The sequence below is a fragment of the Rhinolophus hipposideros genome, assembly GCF_964194185.1.
Source record: "Rhinolophus hipposideros genome assembly, chromosome: 6".
In the NCBI taxonomy this organism is placed as follows: Eukaryota; Metazoa; Chordata; class Mammalia; order Chiroptera; family Rhinolophidae; genus Rhinolophus; species Rhinolophus hipposideros.
Window position 1 is genome coordinate 75,908,552 of NC_138052.1, and position 24,006 is coordinate 75,932,557.

A 24,006-nucleotide genomic window follows, 5' to 3' on the forward strand; every position below is an offset into this window, starting at 1 on the left:
TTTGAGGCAGCTTATATTTGCACCTAACTTTCTGTACCATGTATAAACCCACTCCCACAATTCCTCTGCCTCTGGTTCGCCAGCTCTTCCCCACTTTGTTACCAAACCATCTCCTGTAAATTGACTCCTCCCACCTCTCACCTAAATTATTCCCTCTCACCTTTGCCCTTCTTTCACTCTTCCACAAAGTGCTTCAAGGTATCCTTTCTAAATATGCTATTTAATAGTATTCCAGAACAAACTTTCTCCTCTCACCAAATAAACTGCTTTCAATAAGCCTCTCCTCAGCCTAACATCCCATAACCCACCTCATTCTAAAATACTGCTTTTCATAACCTCCAACCATTGGCTCCTTTCTTCTCTTCCAAAAAGAAAAAAGAAAAAAAAAGAAACCATAAAACACACACACACACCCACACACACACACACACACACACACACAACATCCCAAAGAAAAATGACCTAATACAATCTTTCACCTTCCCTTTCTCTCTCTGAGAAAGAAAATTCTCATGAGGTATATAAAGACCCATTTGTGTCTCTTTGAGGATATTTCTTTCCCAGTGAAATAAGCTCAAGAGAAATACAGTAAGGCATTCCAAGGCCAAACACATTCTACTGTTTATTACACATATTACATTCTTAAATAAAAATGCGTCACATAACATTTTTTGCATAGATATCTTACAATATACCAATTTAAAAAAGAATTATGAAACAGACCAGTAACAAAAATAAATTTTTTCTTCATTAATAATTTTGTAACATTAACATACCACCATCATATAATACAAATAATAGTTTTAAATCTTAAGACTTTTGTACAGCAAAAAAACTTGACAAAGTAATATATTTATATATATATATATATAAAAAGCTTAAAAAAAATAAAATGTCAAAAAAAGGCATAACCGAGGGCTATAAGACTGGGTACTTCTGTGATATATTATAAATACCAGAGAAGGCCTGAGAGAATGTGACCGGGGAGGTGGGGGGAAGGGAGGGGTGGGGAGTAGGTCTCTCCAAACACACTTGTTAGACACATCTGGCAAAAAGAAAATGTATAGTGCAAAAATAAATTTCTTCAAGCCAACTGTTAAGAGGATAATAGAGATTTAAAAGAAAAGAGGTGGTGGCTGGGAAGCTGTGTGATGGGAGTGGGGGGGGTGGCAAGAGAGGAGTTCGGGGAGAATGGTGGAAAGGAAGGGGAGGCTTCAAAAATATTAAACATTTGTTTTTGCCTCTGTGTTAGCAAGGAGATCTTGGCCATAACAGGTGTACTTTTCCTCCCTGGAATGAAGCAGAAGTGAAAGATAATGAAATTAAACTAAGTCTGGGTATAGATAGAAAATGCATGCTGGGGGAAAAAAAAGGTTGAGAACTAGCCAATGAGCTCAAAAGCCTCTGAGGACCTAGATTTGCAGAAATTATTCTGTCTCTGGTCCAAAGGCCTAGGATTAAAATGTCCCCTCTTCCCACCCGCAGCCCCTCCCCTTTATGTGGAACTCCCAGTGTGGTTTCAATATACTGGCAATTATAAGCATCCATCCCCCAAAAAAGATATTAGGCACTGGTGGCTACTCCTCTTAAACGTCAGTAGCCTGTTTTCCTTCTGCGAAGGTACAGTAGGTACATACGCACATGTCTAGGTGTGCGCACACATACCACCCTCATTATTCTGACGTGGGGTCCATTTTATGGCAGTAGACAGAAGCTGGAGTCAAAGCAATTTACGATTCCAAAGCTCACAGTTGAAAAAAATTGTATAAACAGTCCCCAACAAAGAACGTATTAACCTTCCCTCATGACGGCTGAGAGGGAGCCCTGTTTGGAAAGAGTATCTTGTTTGGGATATTTGTGAAGTGATGGCCTAGAATTTCTCTCTCCATTTTTGATACCTGTGTCCCGAGGACTTACACTTAAATGCAAAACACCTGAAGAATACAGTACTAGATCGGAAGGGTGCACATAAGAAAGTTAATTGCAGCTTTATTATCCCCTTTTCTGGGATCTATTAGAAACCAGCAGAGGAGGTTTAAGAGTGTTAAAAGCAAGAGAAAACCCTGAAGCCTCAGGCAGTTAGTCATGGGATCTCACACTGAGAAGCAGTTTTTGCTTCCTTGGACACATTTTTGTTGTTCCATCTCAAGTATTCCCAAAGATCCTCACTGAGGAAAGTAGGCCATCAAGGAGGCACTGATGTGTACTCAGGCCAGCCTCTCTAGTTTTCAAACTGAGATATCACCATGTTTGCCGAAATTCAATCCAGACCCAGAATGCGAATTCTCTCCTCTAGCCTCCACCCCATGCTTGGCAGGTGGCCACTTCTGGAAGATGCCAGGGAAAGCTTCCGCAAGTACATTGCAACCAAGTTCTACTTAATAAATTGTCACTCTGGCAAAGATTGGGGTGCAAAATTGTGGCCAGACATGCTGGCCTTTATAAGAGTAAAAAAAAAGAAACAATGAGCCAGATTTTCGTAGTTAAATGTGTTGCATCTCCCTGACTTTCCCTACCTTCTTCCTTCTCTTAAAACCAATTCATGCGAGAGACAAAAGCACTTTGCACTGTATTTTAGGTTTGAAAAAGTGATCTCCATAGAGGAAACCATTTTGAACCAATAAAGCGATAATCACTAGGATTTTGTTGTTCTTGCCACTTGAATGTATTTCTCTTGACTTTGTCATGGAATTCAGGAGTGGGGGCTACAGGCAGAATGCTCTGAGCGCACTGGATGAGCCGCCCTGAAAGTCTCATTTATTTCCCCTTTGATGTACACAGACATGGCTAATCTGGAAGCTTATCCCAAACGAAAGTCCTTAAAAAAAAACCTTCTGTGGCTTCTAGATTCAAAGAAGATTTTTTTAAAAATAGGAATCAGTTCTGCTAATCATGTGTGAGGTTGGCTGTCTTTTTACCCTGTTAGAATCAGGCAATCAAAGATGTAAAAAGGGCACAAGAGGTGCAGAAGGGTGTAAGAGACGGGGCATCTGAAGGGCTTTGCAAGGGAAAGCACGTGCAGAGGCGAAGGAAATGGTCAGCATGAAGTTCATTTTGGGGTCTCCAATATATTTGTAAAATGCAGCTTTGTCATGAATCCGAACATCTCTTTTATTCCGGACACAATAATCATCACCACCAGGCATTAAGTTGGGCCAATTAACTGTGAGTGGGGCAGGAGGCCAGTCACTAGGAGCAGCACATAATTTCAGGTTTCCACGTCTCTGACTTACAGTCAGGTGGTAGGAGAAAAAAGCACAACTTGAAATAAAGAAAATTGTCAATGGCTTAGAAACACTCTTGTTCTATACATCACATTCTGAACCCTGGATACAGTGTGCTTGAGAGGACAACCACGAGAAACGCCAGGCCAGGTTTTCCCTTTCAAATTTGGGATCCCCTGGAAGGTTAGGAGGTAACAATTTAAAGGAGAAAGCAGTTTAACGTGTTTCAAATGTCCACCAAAGCACTGTTTTAAATAACCTGTCCTCTTGGGAGCAATATATTTTCATGTTAATTCTTGGAAAGCCTGTTCACTCCAGCAGGCTCTTTACCAACCATCTCTGCCATTTGGGAGATGATGGACAGTTTATCACAAATCCGTTTCCCAAGTGATTGGCGTTACCCCACTCCCATGGATAGGACCGGTTATTTATTATTTACAGGTGTCAACTAGGCTAGTTGAAGAACAGTTTCAAAGCCATACACTTAGCACCCACCAAATTCTCAGGCCAATTCTCACTGTCAATGAATGACTCTGAAGCAAGCAATCCCCACCATCACGGTGGAGCGCACCCTACTCTGAGAAAGGTCAGGAGCAGATTACAAAGGACTTCACTGATACAAAAGAGAGGAATTACCGAACCGTTCAGACACATGAAGACCAAAGGGCCTTTGTTCCACCACATTCAAATGAGATCTTTTCAAGACCACAGATGATGATAACAGGGAGCAAATAAGCAATGATTACTCTTTTGCATTCTTTTTTTTCTTTTCACTTTCTTTTTAATAGAGCCTTGCATTGGTCAGTTCAAAAATTAAATTAAGTATTATAAACCCTTAACAATAGCATGTCGAGAGGCAAGAGCAGCTCCAGCTGGGGAGAGAACATTTATAAATTATGGCAGCCACGGCTAATGCCATCACCGGTGTGTGCGTGCATTCATGCTGGAGGCTGCTACAGAAAGGGAAATCAACGAACCAACAAAATCTGGGGTGTCTAAAGTTTCATCTAGTGCACTGACTGGAGGTGCTACAGTTTAATACAGCTGAGGTCCAAGGTCCCTCACACATCCTTCATCCAGAAAGGATAGACCACACATTCAAATATAATTCCATGGTACGCCCTGATGGCCTGGCCACAAAATGCACTCAAATGCAGTAGAGAACTACGAGATTGTCAGCAAGCAGTGCTCCAGAAATTGTTTCTAAGTCATGTATAGTTTTAAATCTTTGGAATAAAACTGATTTTTTAAAATACCCTCCAACTGACATATACATAATTGCCTCCGGCAAACGGGCAGGTTTTGTATGGGTTTTAGGGTGTTTTTTTTTTGTTGTTGTTGGTATGTTTTTGTTTTTTGTGTATTATTTTAGTATTATTATTTTGTCTTTTTTGGTCTAAATGGAAAAAAGGAAAAAGAGAAAGAAAAGTTTAAGGGCCAGACCTCAGGATGCCCCAAGTGTCCAATTGGCAGCTATAGCATTTGTGACAAGTAGGCCCCTTTACCCTCAGACGAGTAGTTTCAACATTTCAGAGAAATCAAAGGTTGCAGAAAGCTCAGAAACCAAATGCCAAGGATCTTGAAGGTTGCTGTCACAAACGTATTTGTGGTTCTTATATTATTATTTCCTTTTAAAGACTTCAGTTTTGCATCCCAAATAGGTATGGGGTGGCATTTTAACAGTCAATGAGTCAAACAGTCAAAGGAGGGTAGGAGGGAAGCCAGCTGGTATGAAGGAGCAGCAACCGTGTGCGGACCAAATGCCATTTTTGTTTTTTAGACGTGTCTTGAAGGGATGGTCCCAGAATATACAAAATATACAATCTGTCCTAATAACCACCCCGCTTGCTTGCATAGGCCATTTAATGGTCCTAAAGGCAGTCTTTGGAGTTGAGGCCAGTGCCAGCTAGCTAAGAATGCGGGTAGATGTGTGTGGGGGATCAGAAGAAAGGAAGGTAAACCCCTCTGTTCATCCTGGGTGCTCTAGGTCACAAGTCAAGATGGTCTAGCCAGAAAAAAAAGAAAATTAGAAATATGTCTCTCCTTTTAGACAGACCACAGGAGAACCATCTCAACCCTTTCCTTAAATGTTCACCCTTCATTCCCACAATGGCATTTTGAATGGTGCGTTTTAACATGTGGGGTAACGTGAGCTCAGTGGGTATGAGAGAGGAAGAGAGGATGATGCTTTTGAACTTGGGAGGCATCCTCAGTTTTCCCCACTCCTGGAAAGAGTGATATTTTTGGCTTTTTGTCAGGTCATAACCCGGAGTTAGGTTCAATATGCAGCTGCCCTTTCACACTACGACATCTATGCTGAGACTGGTGACAGGGTAGCAATGACACACAGCACTGGGCTGATCACTATGAGCTGAGGTCATGGTGCCTCAAGGGGATGAGAGAACTGTGATGTCCCATCTGATTGGCTGCTTCGAGAGCTGGACATCCAGGTGCTGAGAGAGTCCTGGAGAGGTTTAGTCCATGGAGAAAAGATAAAACATTTAAGCTTCCAAATAAGCTTTTCAAGTTTTCATTAGCAAAAACAGAGAGATTAAAAAGAAAAAATCTAGCACTGGCAATAAGGTGAGGCTCAAGGGATAGACTGTGATTTACCATCAAGGACTTTATTCTCTTGGCCACTTTGCAGTCATGCTAGAAGTTTCCAGAATCCCTAGTGCATATGGTGTGCAAGAGTCAAAAAGTAAGAAAAGAAAACTCCCTTAAGAGTGAAGTCTAGAGAAATGCAGGCCAGAAAGGTGTTAAGGTGTTATTCCAGAGTCTGCCGCCGCTAAGGCCGTTGGTATCGGCTGGAAAGAGCTCAACGGTACTAAGAAGGACCAAACTGATCAACAGTTCTTTGAGGAAGTCGGACGCATGGACTAGTAGGACTTTTCACACACAAAGGACAAATAAACCAAGAGTTAATTTTGGCTACCAAACTGCAATTTGGTTTTCTAGGTCATTTTCCCCCAACTATTTAAAAAGAAACATTAGTGCTACACATATGCAACTTTAAGACGTTGTACTCTCCTATCAAGTTGCATTGAGAAGCAAGTTAAATAAGCCCCTCTTACTGCCGTCCACCTGCAGAGACGTCACATCCATTTTCTTTGATTTCCATTGGCAACAGCGGGAAATAATTCCAATAGTGCTGAAGTGAGCAGCCGGTCTGCCTTGCTGAGTTCACCTGGTTTCCTTTTTCTTCGTCTTCTACCATCTGGCTAGGGCAAGGCATAAAGAATAGATGTATATATTTTAAATATAGCTGAGTGCAGGACAGTGTGTTTGTGTGTGTGTGGGGGTCTGTGCATTTGAGCGTGTGTGTGTGTGTGTGTGTGTGTGTGTGTGTGTGTGTGTACAGAGGTTTATAAGTGAGAACTTTCTTCTGCGAGGCAATGGGTCCCCGCCTGAAGTCCAGTCCCCTGCCTCATGACATTTCCTTCAGACAACGGCCGATGCCATGGCAACTCTGGCCTTTAGGTTTTTTAGATATGTCTCTTCATGTGGAGGGCAAGATGATCAGACCTGGAAAAACACCTAGGAAATATAAACAACAAAGATATGAGAGAGGTCCAGGTAAAGAACTCAACTTCCATCACCCCTTAGAAAATGATTAACCATGCCAGAAAGAGAGACAGCACATATGTACTGACAAACAAGGCAGTGTGGGGGGAAGGTGAGCTCAGGGGTCAGACTGCTTGGGTTCAAATCCCAGCTCTTCCCACAGCTGTGTGCCTATGAGCATGTTAACCTCTCTGTGCCTTCATTCCTCCTCAGTAAAACGGTGGTAATTACAGCACTGACCTCAGCTTGGGTGTGAGGAATAGAAGAGCTGATCTATGTCAAGTGCTTAAACTTCTGCCTGGCACATAATAAGATCTCAGTGAGTGTTAACTATTATTATTGTAATTGTCATTATTGAAGAAGAAACGAATGTGCACATGTTTTGGAAACGACATGTGTCATGCTCATATACTATAAATACGCTGAAAATGATTGGGCTGTATCATCGAATGGTGGAATGTTAACATTTCAACATTCAGATTTCAGTCTTGAGCTTTATAATTAAAGCCCAGAAACACTGCCTACACGTCTACACAGACACTCTACATTCAAGTCAAGAAAAAGAATGAAGAAGGGTGCCTAGGTTTACTAAGTATGGTATAACACGCAGGTATGTGCTAGGTATTTCCCCAATATTACCCCAGTAACATCGCCCGCAACCTTCCACAGTAAAGTATTCATACCCTTCTGTGTGTGTGTGGTAAGGAAACTGAGCCAGTGAGTGACAGACTTGAGATTAGAGCCCAGGCGGATCTGCGAGCCCACTTTCTCTTGGTACCTAAAGCCCACCACTGAGTGCCTTCCTCAGCCTTCAGAATGAATGCAGCGGTTGTCTTCACGCCTTCCCCTTTTTTCTTGCTTTTCCCTTGGATAGCTACTCGTCTGTGTACTCAGTTGTATGGGGCTGACCCTCCTCCTATGGCTGAAGTTATGACCATAGTGAACTGCTAAGAGACAGGCACATGACCCATAAAGGCCAATGAGAGCCAGCCCTGGGACATTTGCCAAAACTGGGAAGGACGTCTGAGAACCTGGATCCAGCCAAGCCTAAAGACAGCTCTCATTCTGTTCTTCTAAGTTACCCAAGCTAATAAATACCCTTTGAGGCTCACACCAGTCCGAGTCAGGTGTCTATACAGTCTAAGTAATAGATTGGGCATTTCCACACCGCCCCCCTCCCCAGCCTACAAGCTAAGGCTCTGGCCAGAATCCCAGTGAAGTCAGCACATAGACAGCAGTCACTCTTAGCTCTGGGTGTGTACTCTCCTTCTGGATTCTTCTCTTAAAACTGGGAGAATATTCGTAGGGTTTCCTATTTGGTGTGGGATTTCCCTGTGTTCATTCTTAAAACAAACAAACTAAAAACCCACTTTATCCCCTGACCGTGACATTCTCCACACAGTCTGTGTTCATTTCTTAAACAAGCACATGTGCAGGAGAGAACGCCACAGAAATGAAGCAAAACAGAGCAAAGGTAAAATGAAAAAACACAGAAGAATGGGAAAAGCACAGCAGTAATCATTCTAATCCAATAACATGTTAAATAATAATTATTCTAATTATATCCACTTATTTCAGGCACTGATTTAGTATGAGCAAGATATGTGGATGATCCCTTAGCATGCCACCTAAAGGGGATTTGAGTTACTATACGACAGTGATAAATTTTCTTTAAAAGCAAGTACTTGGTGTCACTGGGACACAGAAAAGCAATACAGCCTGCAGGGAATTTAGCATTTACCATGCATAGCTCTGTCCTGTCCTGAAGGTACACTCAGCAACGCCTACTATGTGTGTTCTCTTTGTTTCCCTTCTTCCCTCTGTGCCTCCCTCCTTCCTTTTCTCCTTCCTTTCTTTATCCCAACAGCCTAGAGAAAGAAGATCTAAGTTGGGAAGTTGTTTTGGCAGGTATTTCCCTTTTAAAGTTAACATCCTTACAAGAACCCTACGAAGAAGGTACCATTCTGGTATAGCTATTACCAGGTGAGATATTTGTCATAAAGAGGGAAAGCCAAGATTTGAACTCAAGTAGGCTGACCCCAGAGCCCATGCTCTTAGCCACACCTGCTTTTTAGACTGAGAACAAAGGAGAGCTGAACTGTCAATGTGAGTTTGTAGGTAGAATAATAGCTGGTCCCCTCCACCCCAAATATCTACACATAATTTCCGGAACCTGTGAATACCTTAGGTTACAAGGCAAAGGGGAATTAAGGTTGTGGATGAAATTAATTTGCTAATCAGCTGACCTTAAAATAGGGAGATTATTCTGGGTTACCTGGGTGGGGCCAATGTCATCACAAGGGTCCTTAAAAATGGAAGAGGAAATTGAAAGAGAAAACCAAAGAGATTAACAGTATGAGAACTCAACAGCTTTGATGATGGGGAATGAGGTCAGGAGACAAGAAATGCAGTCAACCTCTAGAAGCTGGAGAAGACAAGGAAATGGATTCTCCCTTAGAGCTTCTAGAAAAAAGTGCAGCCCTCCTGATACCTTGATTTTAACCCAGTGAGACCTGGGATGGACTTCTAACCTCCAGAATGGTTAGATAATAAATTTGTAAAGCTATATAAAGATGATACTAAATTTATGGCAACTGTTAATGGCAGCAACTAGAAAACTGACCCCAGACATTAATCTGGTCAGGCTTGATCAGTAAAGTCCTATGAGAAAGCTACAAAGTAGAGACCAAGTATCCTGCCTGTTCAAGAGGGATTTGAGATGGTCAGAAGAAAAGGAAAGGTCTTGGCAGCAGACAAAACCTCTTTCCTTTCCTTTTTGTACGCTGGAAACAGGATAATAGTGTTCTTGACACACAACTTCATTTGAAATAACCATTCAGTCATGTACATGTTCTAGAATTATTCTGCCTTTATCAATTGCCCACTCTGGGCTGGGTACCTAGCAATGGGTACAAGCATCTATTTTTTACCCTTCAAGTTCTTTCAGGACAAAAACAAATCTAATCTTGAACATGCTATGAAATGTAATTGCTCCTTTCCATAATCAAACTAGAAACACTATTTGTTCAAATTCTAGGAAGTATATGATACTTAGAATTAGACTGCGTCCCTCACTAGGGAGATTTTATTTAAATTCAATACATCAGCAAGATATTTAGTCATGATTAATTAATATTTATTAATTTATACTTACTGAGCCCCACACAGGAATAGTATAAGGTAATAGATAAACTCAGCATCTAGAAATGCAGATGCGAATCATTCTAAGGGTAATATACCCCCAGAGGGTATTTATGATGACGCAGCAGGTAGATGACCTTAAATAAGAAGGTCCTTAATGACTGAAATTTATTCATTACAGTGAACTAGTCAAACCCCTATTGTCATTTCTTTTGCTTATGAAAAAGGCACGCTAAACTCATGTAGGGAGAAAGCAACAGTAACCCTCTCAGGCGCCAAAGAGCTAGATACTGGCTGGTATTTCTTACCACCTAGAAGTGGGCTGACTCAATATGAGAGATCCAAGTGCCTCCTCTCCAGTGCCTAAGATCTTGGCGGCACAGTCTGAAGAGATTATAACTGTGGTGAGTCAGCAGAAAAATGGCCAGCATATCACCCCTTGTGGAAACAGAGCCCTTTTACCTCCATCAGCAGCCTTATGCGCTCCAGGCTCAGACACAAGAGTCATCCTCTAGCAGCTGGTTACTCAGTGGGCTACACGGTTCAGTCTGATGGGAGGGAAATGGCAGAGCCACCTCACTGCTTTCTCCCCCAACCTAACCCTGAAGCCAGAGATCACAAAACCCAGTGTCTTGAGGGGTCAGGCACATAAAGTAAATGAGGGCAGTGGCCCAAGTGTAAGAAACACAGAGCTCTATCTGATTCCACTTGTGAGAAGGTATGAATATGAAGACTTATTTGCTCTCTGTAAGAGTAGACAACAGAGCAAGAGGGATGATACACGTCAGCTGACGGTCTGCCTTCATGTGGGGAGACCACAGAAGTGGTGGGAACAGTGAGAAATTAGTGATCATATGGCCCTCTCAAATGAGTAGTGATTACTATTCAGCTCCAGGAAATTATGGCCACATGGGAACGTGAGCCCACTGTTACCAGGTCTGATTTTTCCAGACAAAGCCAGAAACAGAGATTTTTGTGGCCTCTAGCTATTTTAAATGTTAGCAAAACGAACACTTATGTACGTTTTTATTCTAGCCTAGCCTACAGGCAAAAGAAAAGTATGCATTAGACGTGGTACATGCGTTAAGGAAAGGAAACCCCAGTACTAGCTTAGCCTCTGAATAAGGTAGTCAGATTGTTCAAATTAGGAGAGACAAGAGGTAGGTTTCTTATGCTCGTACACACCGTGGTACCAATAGAATCCAGTGTCCTGCTAAGGGCTACAGATGCCCTCTGAGAAGGTAAAAGTCTTCTCAGGAATGCCAACTGCCGGTCACTGCAGGCTTTCCTTTCATCTACTTTGGGACCACTCCAATTCCTTATGCCACCTCCCAGACCCGCTCTATTCTTAGCACAATCACTGCAATTGAAACGCAAGGTGCTGCCTGTCATGAGACACTAATGAAAGTCCAACCCCTCATTTCTGACATTGTCAAAAATGTACTGATGATTGGTCAATGCCACAGAACTCTGAGCTACTCACAGTCTCTCCCAAATACCATGTCACGGAATTTGTACCATCTGCTTAACAAATTTCTACCTCCAGAAAACACAGTGCATTTAGATGAAGAAAATGAAGCACAAAACTAACCAACTTACCCCTCTCTCACATCACCGTCACTGGAATATCCAGTTGGCTTGAAACATTTCTCACATAAATCACACAATCAGCTTTAATCTTAATATGTCAACTGCTGAACAGTTGTAAATTTCAGTCAGTTGACTTGAAAAACTGCTAACTCTAGCAATTTCCCCATAAGAACTCTTTGTCCATTTCCAAGAATTATGGCAATCCACAACGCAGTCTCCAAGTAATAGCCTCACGGTCCTTCAGGGATGGGAGACGCCTGTGTGTACCTCCTACTACCATACTCTAACAACTCGCAACTCACAAAGCACTAATCTTCACCCCAGTGGATATAATGCTCTTCTCAAAAGACTGTGGACAAAGAATCACCCTCTATGTAGCTTCTTTATTGGTAGCCAGGGCTACAGAGGAATGAACTTAAGTTGGGAGTTGGGGGAAGATGTCAAATAAGGAGAAACATGACTGAAGCATAATCTGTAGAACAGCTACTGGGACATCTAGGTAATGGGATACAAATTACAAAACAGGTTGTGTTCTTGGGTTGCAGGAGAGAGCTCCGAGGGAATGAGAGACAATAGCTTCATGGAGTGTACTTCCTCGGCCCTGGGGTGGGAGGTTATCTCTGGGCTCCAGGAGGCAGGGGGGCTTTATTTAGTTCTTCAAGAAGGGAGATAAGAGGAAAATAGCCTCTTCAGGAAGGAGGAAAAAAAAAGGAGGAAAAACATGAATGCTCCTTTATAAGCATTTTAAAGGAGCACCAAGAGAACTGGCCACCCGTGAGAATTGGCCACCTTGCCCTGCTCTCCAAACAAACACATACTCCTCTAGAGGAAGGCCTGGTGAAGGGAGGTGCCAGCACAGGGGCGGGGGAGGCAGGACGCAAAAGCCATCACATTTCCTCCCACGGAGAGCAAGGCCTCTATGGACATCCTGTGTGCCCCTCCTGCCATCCTGCGAGCTGCTGCCCAAGCAGGGGAACCCTGAGGCTTTCAGGGCTTTTATCGTATTAGAAGCATTTTTCTCATCATAACCGAGACCTTTAGTATTGCATTAAAAAGATGGTTAATTTTCTTAAGCTTCCTTTTAAACACAGAAATAGGATTAGAAGGATAACACGCTCAGATGCAAGCCCATTATTTGATTATGTCTAAACCTAATCCTGCCTTCACCTTGGCCTGCAGAGTCTCCATTTTGGGGTTTATTGGTTGATAATGCCAAGGCTGTCAGATACTATTACTTGTGTAGTATCTGTTGCTACGTGCTCTCTCTTCCACTATCAAATGCTGAAGGTTTGAAATTGAATTATAGGATGCATTCTCAAAGCCTCGCCATCTTTTAGACCTTTGTACCTTTCAAAGGAGAAAGAACGGTGCAGGCCCCCAAAGAAGATGGGAAATCTCTTCCGTAAATTCCTTTCGAGTAATATTTCAGAGGAAAACCTTATAACTAACTGTCCTTCTGGTAAGCAGGCTTTCTACTCTTTTGCGTTATTAAGGAGGAGGGAAAATGGTACCGATGTTAATAAACAGATAAGCAGCAGCAGCAGCTACAGGTGACCCTTCTCTATCCTATTACTTTTCACATTATGCTAAAATGACCTGTCCATCATCTCCTGGAGGGTAGGAACTGTGTCTTATTGATATCCAGTGACCAACACAGTTCTTGGCCCAAAAGTTGGTGTTCAGTAAATACATGCGTAACTAAACTGAGAACTCATAGCATCCCTTGGTTACATGCCAGAAGGCACCCTATATCATTGGTTTTCTCAGTGGAGTAGTAAAAGGCATTCCCAGGCCCAAGACTCTGGGAGAGAGGCTCGTGATAAACTGAAGAGCACACAGACAGCCCACCTCCAACCCACCTCCCCATCTCCCTCCCGTCCGGGCAGATGCTAAGTTCCTTTACCTGTCGCAGTGGTTGCATTTAAAGGGCTTTGCACCTGTGTGTTTCCTGTAGTGCCTCGTGAGCTCATCGCTTCGTGCAAAACGCCACTCACACCCTTCCCATGAGCACTTATAAGGCTTCTCACCTGCAAGAAGAGATGGAATGACTGGGGTTAGTGACAGGAACAAAAGGGCCGCACATCTGATCAGATTCTGCTTGCTATCTGTTCATCAGTCTTGGAAAAGGGCTGTAGAAATCGTTCTTGAAAGATTACATTTCCTAAACACAGGTTATCACATTTTCTTCAGTTTTTCCATGTTTTTTGTTGTTGGTATTTATTTATTTATTTTTAACCTTCAAAAGTGGTTTCACAAGATCCTCAAATGTGAAGCTGTGATTTCAGTTCCCAGAGTCAAAGCATTTTCCTTGACTAGTGAGGGATCAATTTTTATTTATTTTCTGTTCCCTGGAGCACTTTGACCCCCACAGTCCCAGCAGAAAGGAAATGTGCTATTTTCATCTGAACCACAAATGCTTCTAATTCTGTTTTTCTCCAGAACCTACAGTAATTTACCATTTCAGCCTTTTTAGTCTCCTCCCTGCTACCACAAACTGCAGCCAGGTAGCTGCCTGACCAGGCAAACAGCTCCGGTCTCCCAGAACCACTGCTCCTTCCAGTAAATGGCAGTGGATGGACGGTCACGAGAAAGGGCTACACTCTGAGAGCAAAACAAACAACATCACTTGACAGTTCCTGGTATGCCACACGGTCACCCAGTCCTATTTAAGAAACCCCCAACTTAACGACTCCAGCGCATTCCTATTAGAGAGAATGTTCACAGTATAACAAAATATTTTTAAAGTCAATGTGTAGAGTGAGGTTTCAGCCACAAGTAAAGCTGCTTCGAAGCACGAAATCCGAGCTCTCATGTTCAAGTGACCTTTTCGCACAGTAAATACAGATGGAGGGATACGGAAGAAAAAGTACACGACTTTTCCTTAGACTTTTTTTTCTTTTAAACCCATCAATGTCTGTCACCAAACATGACAGATATTTACGCTTCCAACTATATGGTTTGCTGGTTTGAATTAAGAATAAAGATAATCTTTAAAACCCCATGCAGTCATGCGTTACTGAGCCAGCAACTGAGAGGCAGGTGAGCACAATGGTCATGAGCTCTGAGGCTCACCTTTTTGAGCTCAGTTTGCAGCTCAGACCCTCATTGTCTCCGTTAATAAACCTCTTTGTGCTTTTGTTTTCTTAGCGATAACAGGGGTATGTACCTCTTAAGAGTCTGGAGAGCATAAATTACTATTATGTAAGTTAATATGTATTATCTGTTCATTAGAACAGAGCCTGGAACGTGGAACACTCACATAACTGGTCAATATTATAAACTGCCAAACCCCAAATTTCACGGTCCACAAGTGCCCAAGGACTATTATTTCTCCATTTTTAATAGCTAGCTCTTCACTGGGCAGCACTTAAGGAGACATTGCCCAGGACTATACTTGACTCACTTTCTTCTTTCCACCTTTTTTCTTCCCTTTAAACCTGACTACAAAGTTTTCACAATTCTGTATTTGTATCACCTAGAATCAAACAAAACATGATTGAAAATGTTATTTCATTAAATCGGTGCCCTAGTGAGCCACTGCTCTATAAGACCCATAGAGAAGAGGAATGAGATACGGGGCATTTCTTTTTAAGGGAACCAGGGGGACATGAAGGAGAGCTGGAAGCACAGGAGGAAATCCATTCAGCTTTGGAAACCAGTTAAAAAAAAAAAAAGAAAATCACTGAGCGGTGTTAAAAGTTCACTTTCTGGATCCTTTAAGCCAAAATTTTAGAAAAGTGCACCTGCTGAAGAGAAGGTGAAGAGTGGCATTGTCAAATCAACTTTGGAGGTAGCACACCTGGGATCTTTCTGAGTTCATTACAGACACTGTGCCTCAGTGTCCTCATCTGTCAAATGGGGGTGAGCTTCCCACATTTATTATGAGGTCTCAATAAGCTGTCATGTTTAAACATGTTTCTTAAGCCTGGCACAGGTGAATATTCAATTCATTTGAACCCCCTTTCCTCCCCAGTGCACCTGTGTCCTCAGTGGCTGGGAGGAGACAGGTCTCACCAGGTGTCAATAAAAACTTTCAGAGCTCAGGCTCCAGACAGATGGGTCTGGCGTCACTCTGGGCAACCTACGTATTGGGAAATGGAGTCCGTTCAAGTTTTAAAGATATTCTCAGTATATTGATGGAGAATGGACCAGAAGAACGGAGTATTCTTTAGATCTGCTCGGAACGAGTGGGTGCTGAAGGGGAAAATAAGAGACCCCGGTTGGAGAGAGAAGTGCCCTCTCAGAGAGGCGTGCTGGCTTCCTTCTTAATGCTGTTGATGACCCACGCGGCTTTGTTACTTCAAGAAAATCTGACATGACCACCACCACCAACAACAACAAAAGGAAAATGAGGCAGCAAAGACTTTAGAAATTCCCAAAAGCCCTCAAATGCCAAGTCAAATTGGAGGTTCCTGGAACCACGGGGCCAAACACCCCCCCAAGTGCCACAAGGCACCTGGAAATCCCATGACATTCTACAGCAACAAGCAGACATCCAGTCCCCTAAAATCAATCCCACAATCGAACTGACGTGTTCATCACAGGCAGCCACAGTCTGAGGGACACAGAAAGGACAGAGAGAAAAGGAAGGAGATGAAAGTGCATGTCTTTGGGTACTTTTATTTTTCATTTCAAACTGTTTGCTTTTCCCCTTGCGAAATTTTTTAAATTAGCTTTATTTTGATAGAAAAATATCAAGGGTTTAATTATATCCCAGAAGATAATGTATGCTCTTAGTTAATTCTGGCACAAACCAACTATCCTATCCAGTAGCTATTTCAGTGTCCCTTTTTGTCCACTGTGTAGACAGCAACTACAGGGAGCTTGACTCGACTCTGAATCCTATCACCTAACACGGTTTCCTGCTCACAGGTAGGTGCTTTACAGAATCATACTGAGGACAAGTCCTTTTGTACCCTGAGAGTTTAGCCAGGTTATATTATACTGATTCATCAAGCTATTTTTCCAATGTCTGATTAACTTACCTACCAGTTGCCATTTCTGCAAATACTCACTAATAAGAAATTTAAAATAACCAAGAAAGAATTCAGCCAAATGAAGGAGCAGTGCCTGACATGGGCTGAGTTAAGAAATCAGAGGAGGAGAAAGAAAATACAGAATTGGAAACACGACTGAAAATTAAGACTCAGGAATAGTGGGGTTAGGCTGACCCCATTTCCAGGTTCTGTGTCAACTTCCATACACCAATTTCTACTCACAAGGCAGGTCAGTGAAATTATGTCAGTATTTTGCCTGGCTAAGATTACATCAACCCTACACACCAGCACCCACTGCTTGATCTGGGGGTAGAACCACCTATATCAACAAGGCCCTTTCATCCTGACAGCCTACCTGAAGACTTCTGCTCATTTTATAAAAGACTTAGGTTTCTTTCTTTATGAAAGAATGTCTTTCTTTATAAAAGAAAGTCTTTTTAAGGAAGGAAAGAAAGAAGGAAGGAAGGAAAGAAGGAAGAGAAGGAGGGAAGGAAAAGAGGGAGGAAGGAAAAAAGAAAGAAGAGAAATAGGCAGTTCAATCATAATTGGAGCAAATTTAATGCAAAATCTGCTTATACCTCACCCTGCCTCCTCTCTTTGCTCCATTCTATATACTATTCCTGGGTACAGAACAGAAAATATCACACCCCTGCACAACCCTATACTGTATGGCACCTGGAATAATGTCCCCATTCAACTCACTGTTCCTCAGGAGCAAATGAAAATGTTCAAGAAAGGTCTATGTGAGACAGCCTATGTGAGGTTCCAAACATCAGGACTCAAGTCCAGAAGGAGTGTGTGAATCGAGGCAGGCACCTCCCAAAGTGGATGGACGGGGCGCCTGCAGCGCTAGAAGTGGAGGACACTCTTCAGAACCCCTGCTTTTTAGGAAGAATATCAGCAACTCATTTTCCTATCTGGAGATTAATCCTAGGAAACTTGTTGCCCTGGGGGAGTACATGTCACCTCTAAGGTGACAGTAAGTCTAATCAGGTATAAATAGATTTATAACCACACCGGGGCCCTTAAAGAGATTTAAGGAAGCCTGAGAAACAGGACTGACATTTAGAAGGTTGAATCATGGCGAGAATTCATGCTCTCCCACAAAATGGCCTCTGAAATACAACGTGGTCAGAACCGATGGGGCATTTTTTAGTTTCTTATGGAGTAATCCTCCCTCTGTCATGATCATTACATTTACTGACCAAAAACACATAGTTTTTTAACATGTCCTTCCAGTATATGTGGATTTATTCATGAATTATATAAATGTACTCATGTCCTAACATACTAGGATTTTATAAAGTGTGCATTAAATTTTTTTTCAACATAGACATTTATAAGAATTAGGGTAATTTAAATAGAAATAGAAGTTATAAATTTTTTCTTCCTGCACTCAAAAAACTCTGGTGCACACCCTATGCTAGCGACTACTGCCATTTGGTACAAATGAAAACAGCGTGGCTCCAGTCTCACTGGCCTCGGCACGTCCACTCAGCCCCTACTGTCTATTCTCCCTACCGCAGTCAGAGCAATCCTTTGAAAATGTAAATGAGAACATGTGTGTCCTTTACAGGGGACCTTATTCTTTATATTTCTATATAATTGGTTTCTTTGACATCCTCTGGATTTCATTGTATGCATTTAAAACATTATTCTGCAAAAGGTTCCATAGGCTTCAGCAGACTGACAAATAAGTTGAAGACCAAAAAAAGGTTAAGAAGAAATTCAAATGTAAATGTTCCAGTGGTTTCCTATCCCTCTCAGAATACAAGTGAAAAGCCTGGGAGGCCCTCTGTAGTAGACCGTCTCCAGGATCTGGCCTCAGCCGCCTCTCTAATCACATCTCCTACAGCGCCCTCCCAGATTCACCATGACCTATCTCAAATGCCCCCACCTCAGGGCCTTTGCACTTGCTCTTCCCGCTGCCTGGAACTCTGGCTCTCTCACTTCATTCACATCACTGCGCAAATGCCTTCTCCTCAGAGAGAGCCCCCTCACCATCCTCTGTAAAACAGCAGAGTCTGTCACCTTCTCCGTATCACGTGATCACTTTGAAGTTTGATTGCGTATTGTTTGTATGTACTTATTGTCTGCTTCCCCCACCAGAGCACAAGCTTCATACAGGCATCTGTTTTGCTCACTGTGTTACCAAGAGCACTCAGGCTGGACCTGGCTCAATCCTGTGGGTACATTAAGTGAAAAAAGCATCGTGATTTTCAACAAAGACCCAAGTACTCACAGAGGGGCAGGACAGCCTGTGTGATTTCAGTCTCTCTCATTCTAGGTATTGAACTGGCTAAAGAGGAGAACATGTTTGTTTGTTTCCTTGTTTAAACCTGGCCACTTCTGTGACAGGGACTAAAATGTGGAACACTACAATGGATTAAATATCCCTTCACCATCAAAGATCACTTCCACTTCTTCCCTATCTGCCCACGTTTCAAAAATGAGTATCCTGAAAATCTTCCTGAAACCTTTATCTTACATCTGGGACCAATCTCCCAAGCAACATCCCCTCTGGGAAACCAAGTGCGTCATTTTATGGAACTCATTTGTGAAGGCTCTTGCGGAAGAGGTGTTTGGGAGAGCTTAAGTGATAAGTCAAACATATTGCACCAAAAATTTGCCTTTAAGATATAGATTGCAGCATGAAATATGAACATGTGTCAGACTCCTGCATTCCAGGTCTAAAAACCCCTTGAAAATAAACATCAATAATGCAAATTTTCTGCATCTATTTCCTGATCTGCAAAATTTCAAGTTCCTAATCCAATTCCTAAAGAAACTAGGATTTTCGCACGCCCAGATTTCTGTTGAAACTAATTTTATCTATTTTTTTTTCTTTTTTCAAATGTGGTTACCGGATTTCTCTTATCTTGACATGTCGAGGTCCTTGTCTGTTTAAGACTTGGATTAGGGACTTGAAATTTTGCAGATCAGGAAATAGAAAAGCAAAATGGAAAGGAGGAAGAATACTTTGTAATGGGTTTATATTGCCAGGGAATATCTAGAGGATATCTAGAGGAAATCGGGAAAGACCCATCAATTGCTTTCACAAGGCACTCGGCAGCACTAGAGAATTTCAGCCACCTGGGGAATAAAGACTTTGAAAGAGAAAATGTCACGAAGCTTTCTGAACCCTGGAGAAAGGGTAAGCAGTAAACATTGCTCCATGGCTCGGCAATCCCTTCTCAGGTGTATAGGCTGTAACTGAAACATACCCCCAAGTTATCAACTCTGCTTTGGAAAATTATCTCCGAGTTCCTCATAGTTTTCAGCTGAATCTTAAATATTGTCTTTTTTCAAGGTTTTTAGATTAGGTGATAGATGGAAAACAAGACCAGGCCTTGTATTTCCAGAATTTCAAAAGCACATATATATAACTCCAGCATAAAATAAGTATGTACTCATTATGCATGCTCCACGCTGATTTTTTCATTTATCCCTGACTTGACCCAAAGGTCGACAGGGTGCCAGGTCGACAGGGGCCTGGTCGACAGGGACCTGAGCTGTTGAATTTGCACAAAGCACTCATCACTTTACAGAACATACATTTACTCTATTGTTTTTTATTCCTGAAACAACTTATAAAACAATAATTGGCCCAGGTTAACTCCTCACAGCCTAGAGCACCACCTTAAAACAGTTGTTTAAAATAAATCTGTAACCTAAAACTTAAACCATGTCCTCAGTGAGGTTTAGCTCCTACATCAGAATGTGGAGACCACTGAGAAAGGATTTTGACTTCACCCCACAACTGTTGACAACTGTGGGGCAAATACAGTCGGCAGGAGCCACACATGGCGATGAACACTGGAAACATGGCTGAGGTGAACACAGCACTGAACTTCTAATTTAATTTTAATTAAAATTTAAAAACTGAAGCAGCATAAAGGATATGTTATATTCTTGTTCTGGTAAAACCACATTTAACTTTAACCATTGAAAATTTAGCATATGGATTGAAATATGCTGTAAATATACAATACACACTGGATTTCAAAGACTTAGAATTTAAAAGTATGTAAATATATCTCATTAATAATCTTTTCATACTGATTTTATGTTGAAATGATATTTTGGATATACCGGTGCCAAAAAAATATATACAAGTGGACACTTTAGTCAGTGTTGCTCAAGCAGTGGTTCGCCGTAATCGGAAGTGTCTGGACGCTGATGGTAACCACTTTGAGCACCGCGTGGCATTGCAGACGTCAAACGTGACTTGTATTCATCTTTTGTTATCGGTATATATTGAGTATCACGATTTTAATACAGTTTTCCTTTCTTAAAATGTGGATGCATTTTTTGGCACCCTCTGTATTTGTTTAGGTAAATTATTTTTCACTTCTTTTTACTTCTTAAAAAAATGTGCTTACTAGGAAATTTAAAATCACATACATGGCTTGAATATATTTCTATTTTGGACAGCACCGGTTTAAAATACATTTTCTGTGTGGAAACCCCACGATCAATTCAAGGATAAGGGCTCATCCTTCCTAAACTTTTCCACATGCCTCGCCCAAAACGCTTTGTTACCACCTCGACTTCCAGACTCACATGCCCTAATATGCATTATCTCCCAAACACCTCATCTCTGTCCACAGGTGAGCAGGCAAAGCCAGATGCTAGAAATACAGCCTCTGCAGTGTGACAAGTTGGAGTCAACCAACATTAACTGTTAGTTCTAAGATGGACTGAGCAAAGACACTGCTGGAGATTAAGGCTAAAAGGGAAGGGTCTCTGCATCAGAGTTCCCAGGTGGGAACGCCCCATGCGTTACCAATGACACAAGGCCTGCTGTCTGATCCGTGCTCATGCGTGAACGTGTGGAGGAGGGAATCTCTAAGACTCTGGTGAACCAAGGGTGGGCCTCTCTCAATGGCTCGATGAAACCTGAATCATTGCGCTAGTGGTGAAAAAAGAGACTAGTTATCGAAAAAAATATGTGCTAGTCATCGAAGAACAGACTTTTCTAGTTCTGTCTTTGCCACGTCATGGCAATGTGGCTCTATAGAGCCGTTAACTTCTTCAGGACTTACTGCTCTTAATTGCATGGAAAAGGAATAAACACAAAAAAATCCGTTCTGCTTCCTTATAGTTATGAAGATTCAGTGGAATCAAGTACACGAGAGTGACTGGTCAATTACAAAGTCCCAAATGGAGGCAAGGTGTTACGATGATGACGGCGATATGAAAAGGGAATGTGCAGGTATGCAGGAGGCCAGGGAAGGCTATGGGAACAGAGACCTCCATCACCTCTGTGTGCAGGGCAAGGGCCTGTCCATGAAACTTAAACTGGAGCCCACACATCGCACTGAATCACTTCTCACACCCACTGTGCCTGGTGAAGCACAGTCAGGAAATACACAGGAGCAAACAAACCTGTGGGGCCATATTCCATTTTTAATGGCTGTAAATACTCCGAAAAAGTTCCTTTGGAAGTGGAATGTAAGATTCTTGGTGAATTCGTTTGAAATGTTGGAGGAAGACTGGATAGGTCACGAAAACTGGCAACCATCCTAGGTGCTGAAATAAGTATAGCTGTTGGCAATTAGAATTTTTACAATGTGCAACCTGTGATTTCAATACGTGTGTTTTTAGATACCATAGCATGTTTCCCTTAAGCCAAGGAGTATCATATTTTCAAAGTCAAATTGATTTTTTATTTAAATCTGAATGTATACAGCATTCTAATATTTTTCAGTGGGCTGAGTGAGGTGCAACTAATCCCCTTCCCCCAAATAAAACAAAAAACCCTACAACGCTTAAGAATGCAATCCTCAAAAACTGTAAACTCACTTAAAAATTTAGATGTCAACACTCATATCTGAAGCTCTATGTTCACAAGTAGTGAAATAGGTAAGCATGACCATTAGGGGACACAAATGATTTTCTAGCACACCAGTTCATTTTTTTACAATTTTTTTCTTGTTTTGTTTTTATTCATTTTTTTCTTTTGTTGTTGTTGTCCAAGATTAATTTTAAAAAATTTTTATAAGCTTTTGGAGAACTAAATCCAAAGACAGTTTAATGTCAATTTGGAAATTTAAGTATACATTGGTGATGCTAAAGTTACAATAAAGTTAAAAGCTAGACATATACTAAATTGGAAGGGAAAGGTTGTCAAGATGACAACTACACCATGTGAATTTATTTGAAACAAATTGGTAGGACATTTCTTCCTTTTGGTAGTAAAGGTATTACTTTGTAGACCAGATTTCCACAATTCAATTTGATGTATTTAGGTAGAAATTTGATTATTAAAAAACATGAATGTTAAATGCACAGCCCATCTCTGGTTTTGCATTCAAATGTAAAGATAGCTATACTGCAGAGGGCACATGCAAGAACAGTCTATTATTACTACGGTGACCAAACCCTTAATTTTTGAATCACTTTTAAGAATTTAATTTCAGAAATGAAGAGAAATGTTTCTTAGCCCCACACAGCATGTTCCAAGCTTAGTTAACAGGAGAAGTATCACCACACCACCCTGAAAGTGACAACCTCGCTAATGCAAAAGTGCGCCCTTCAGAAATAAACCCACATAGAACAGGGACTCTCCCCCAGGGATTCAATCAACTGCAGAAGCTCGCAACTCGGGGGGACATCTTCAAGTGGGTATAGCCAGAAATGTATTCTTCTTACATGGAGTGTGGTAGTAAGAAGAAAAATAGCTGTGGAGCACAAAGCTTTGAGCGAGGACAGGCCTGCCTGACACCTACTAAGGAGGATTTGGGGGACCCTGAAAGCACTGTGGGAGAACTGCATACCTTGGCGTCATGGGAAGGGACGGGTGTGGAGGGTCGGGACAGGTAGGGAGGGGAGGCTACATCAAACCTGACCCAGGACCCATGGCGGTCGTCAACGGGCACAGATCACATCAGTTGATGATGCCTAATTTATCATCCTAGGTTCACTGAATTTTTCTTTCTGCTAACTAAAAATTGGAAAATATAAGCCTGAATAACTCACTATTAGGATGAAAAGTTAACTTTCTGCTACGTATCATATATATATATATATATATATATATATAAAGAGATGGATGCATAGTATAAAAAACCCACAAGAGCGGACAATCCAAAAAAACACCTCAAATCTGATTTTGGAAGCTATTCAAATGATTGCTGAAACGATGGGTTTCGGCACCCTGGATTTGTTCTTATTAAACTAAAGGCAGTCTGAATTGCTCTCCCGATGATACAAATGAAGATGGTGAAGAAATGGGCTAAGCATATCAGTGTTTTATGAGGCAATTTGCCCTAAATTAAAAAGCCAAAAAGGTAACTTTACCCTCAAGAAGCCCAAATCGGATAATTCACATAGAAATGATGGGGATGGGCTCTCCCATGGACCAGCAATGATTCAAGTTGAACAGATAATGATCCAATTCCCTAGAGACTTTTAGAAGCAAATATTAAATCAGTCAAGAGTTTAAAAATCAATGTATTTACATAACTCTTCCAACATGATCACACTTT

General features: G+C 41.7%; 1 protein-coding gene across 2 annotated transcripts in view; it reads right to left on the bottom strand.

Moving 5' to 3' along the window:
* Window positions 1-4,007: 4,007 nt before the first annotated feature.
* The window catches only part of KLF7 (KLF transcription factor 7), an 81,738-nt gene continuing 61,739 nt past the window's right edge, over window positions 4,008-24,006 (bottom strand). For both annotated transcript variants that reach the window (XM_081051711.1, XM_081051710.1), the window contains 2 exons: window positions 13,423-13,546; window positions 4,008-6,761 (listed from right to left, as the gene is read on the bottom strand). In XM_081051711.1, coding sequence (XP_080907837.1) covers window positions 6,710-6,761; window positions 13,423-13,546 — 176 coding nt within the window. In that variant the 3' untranslated portion in view covers window positions 4,008-6,709. The remainder of the gene's footprint in view (window positions 6,762-13,422; window positions 13,547-24,006) is intronic.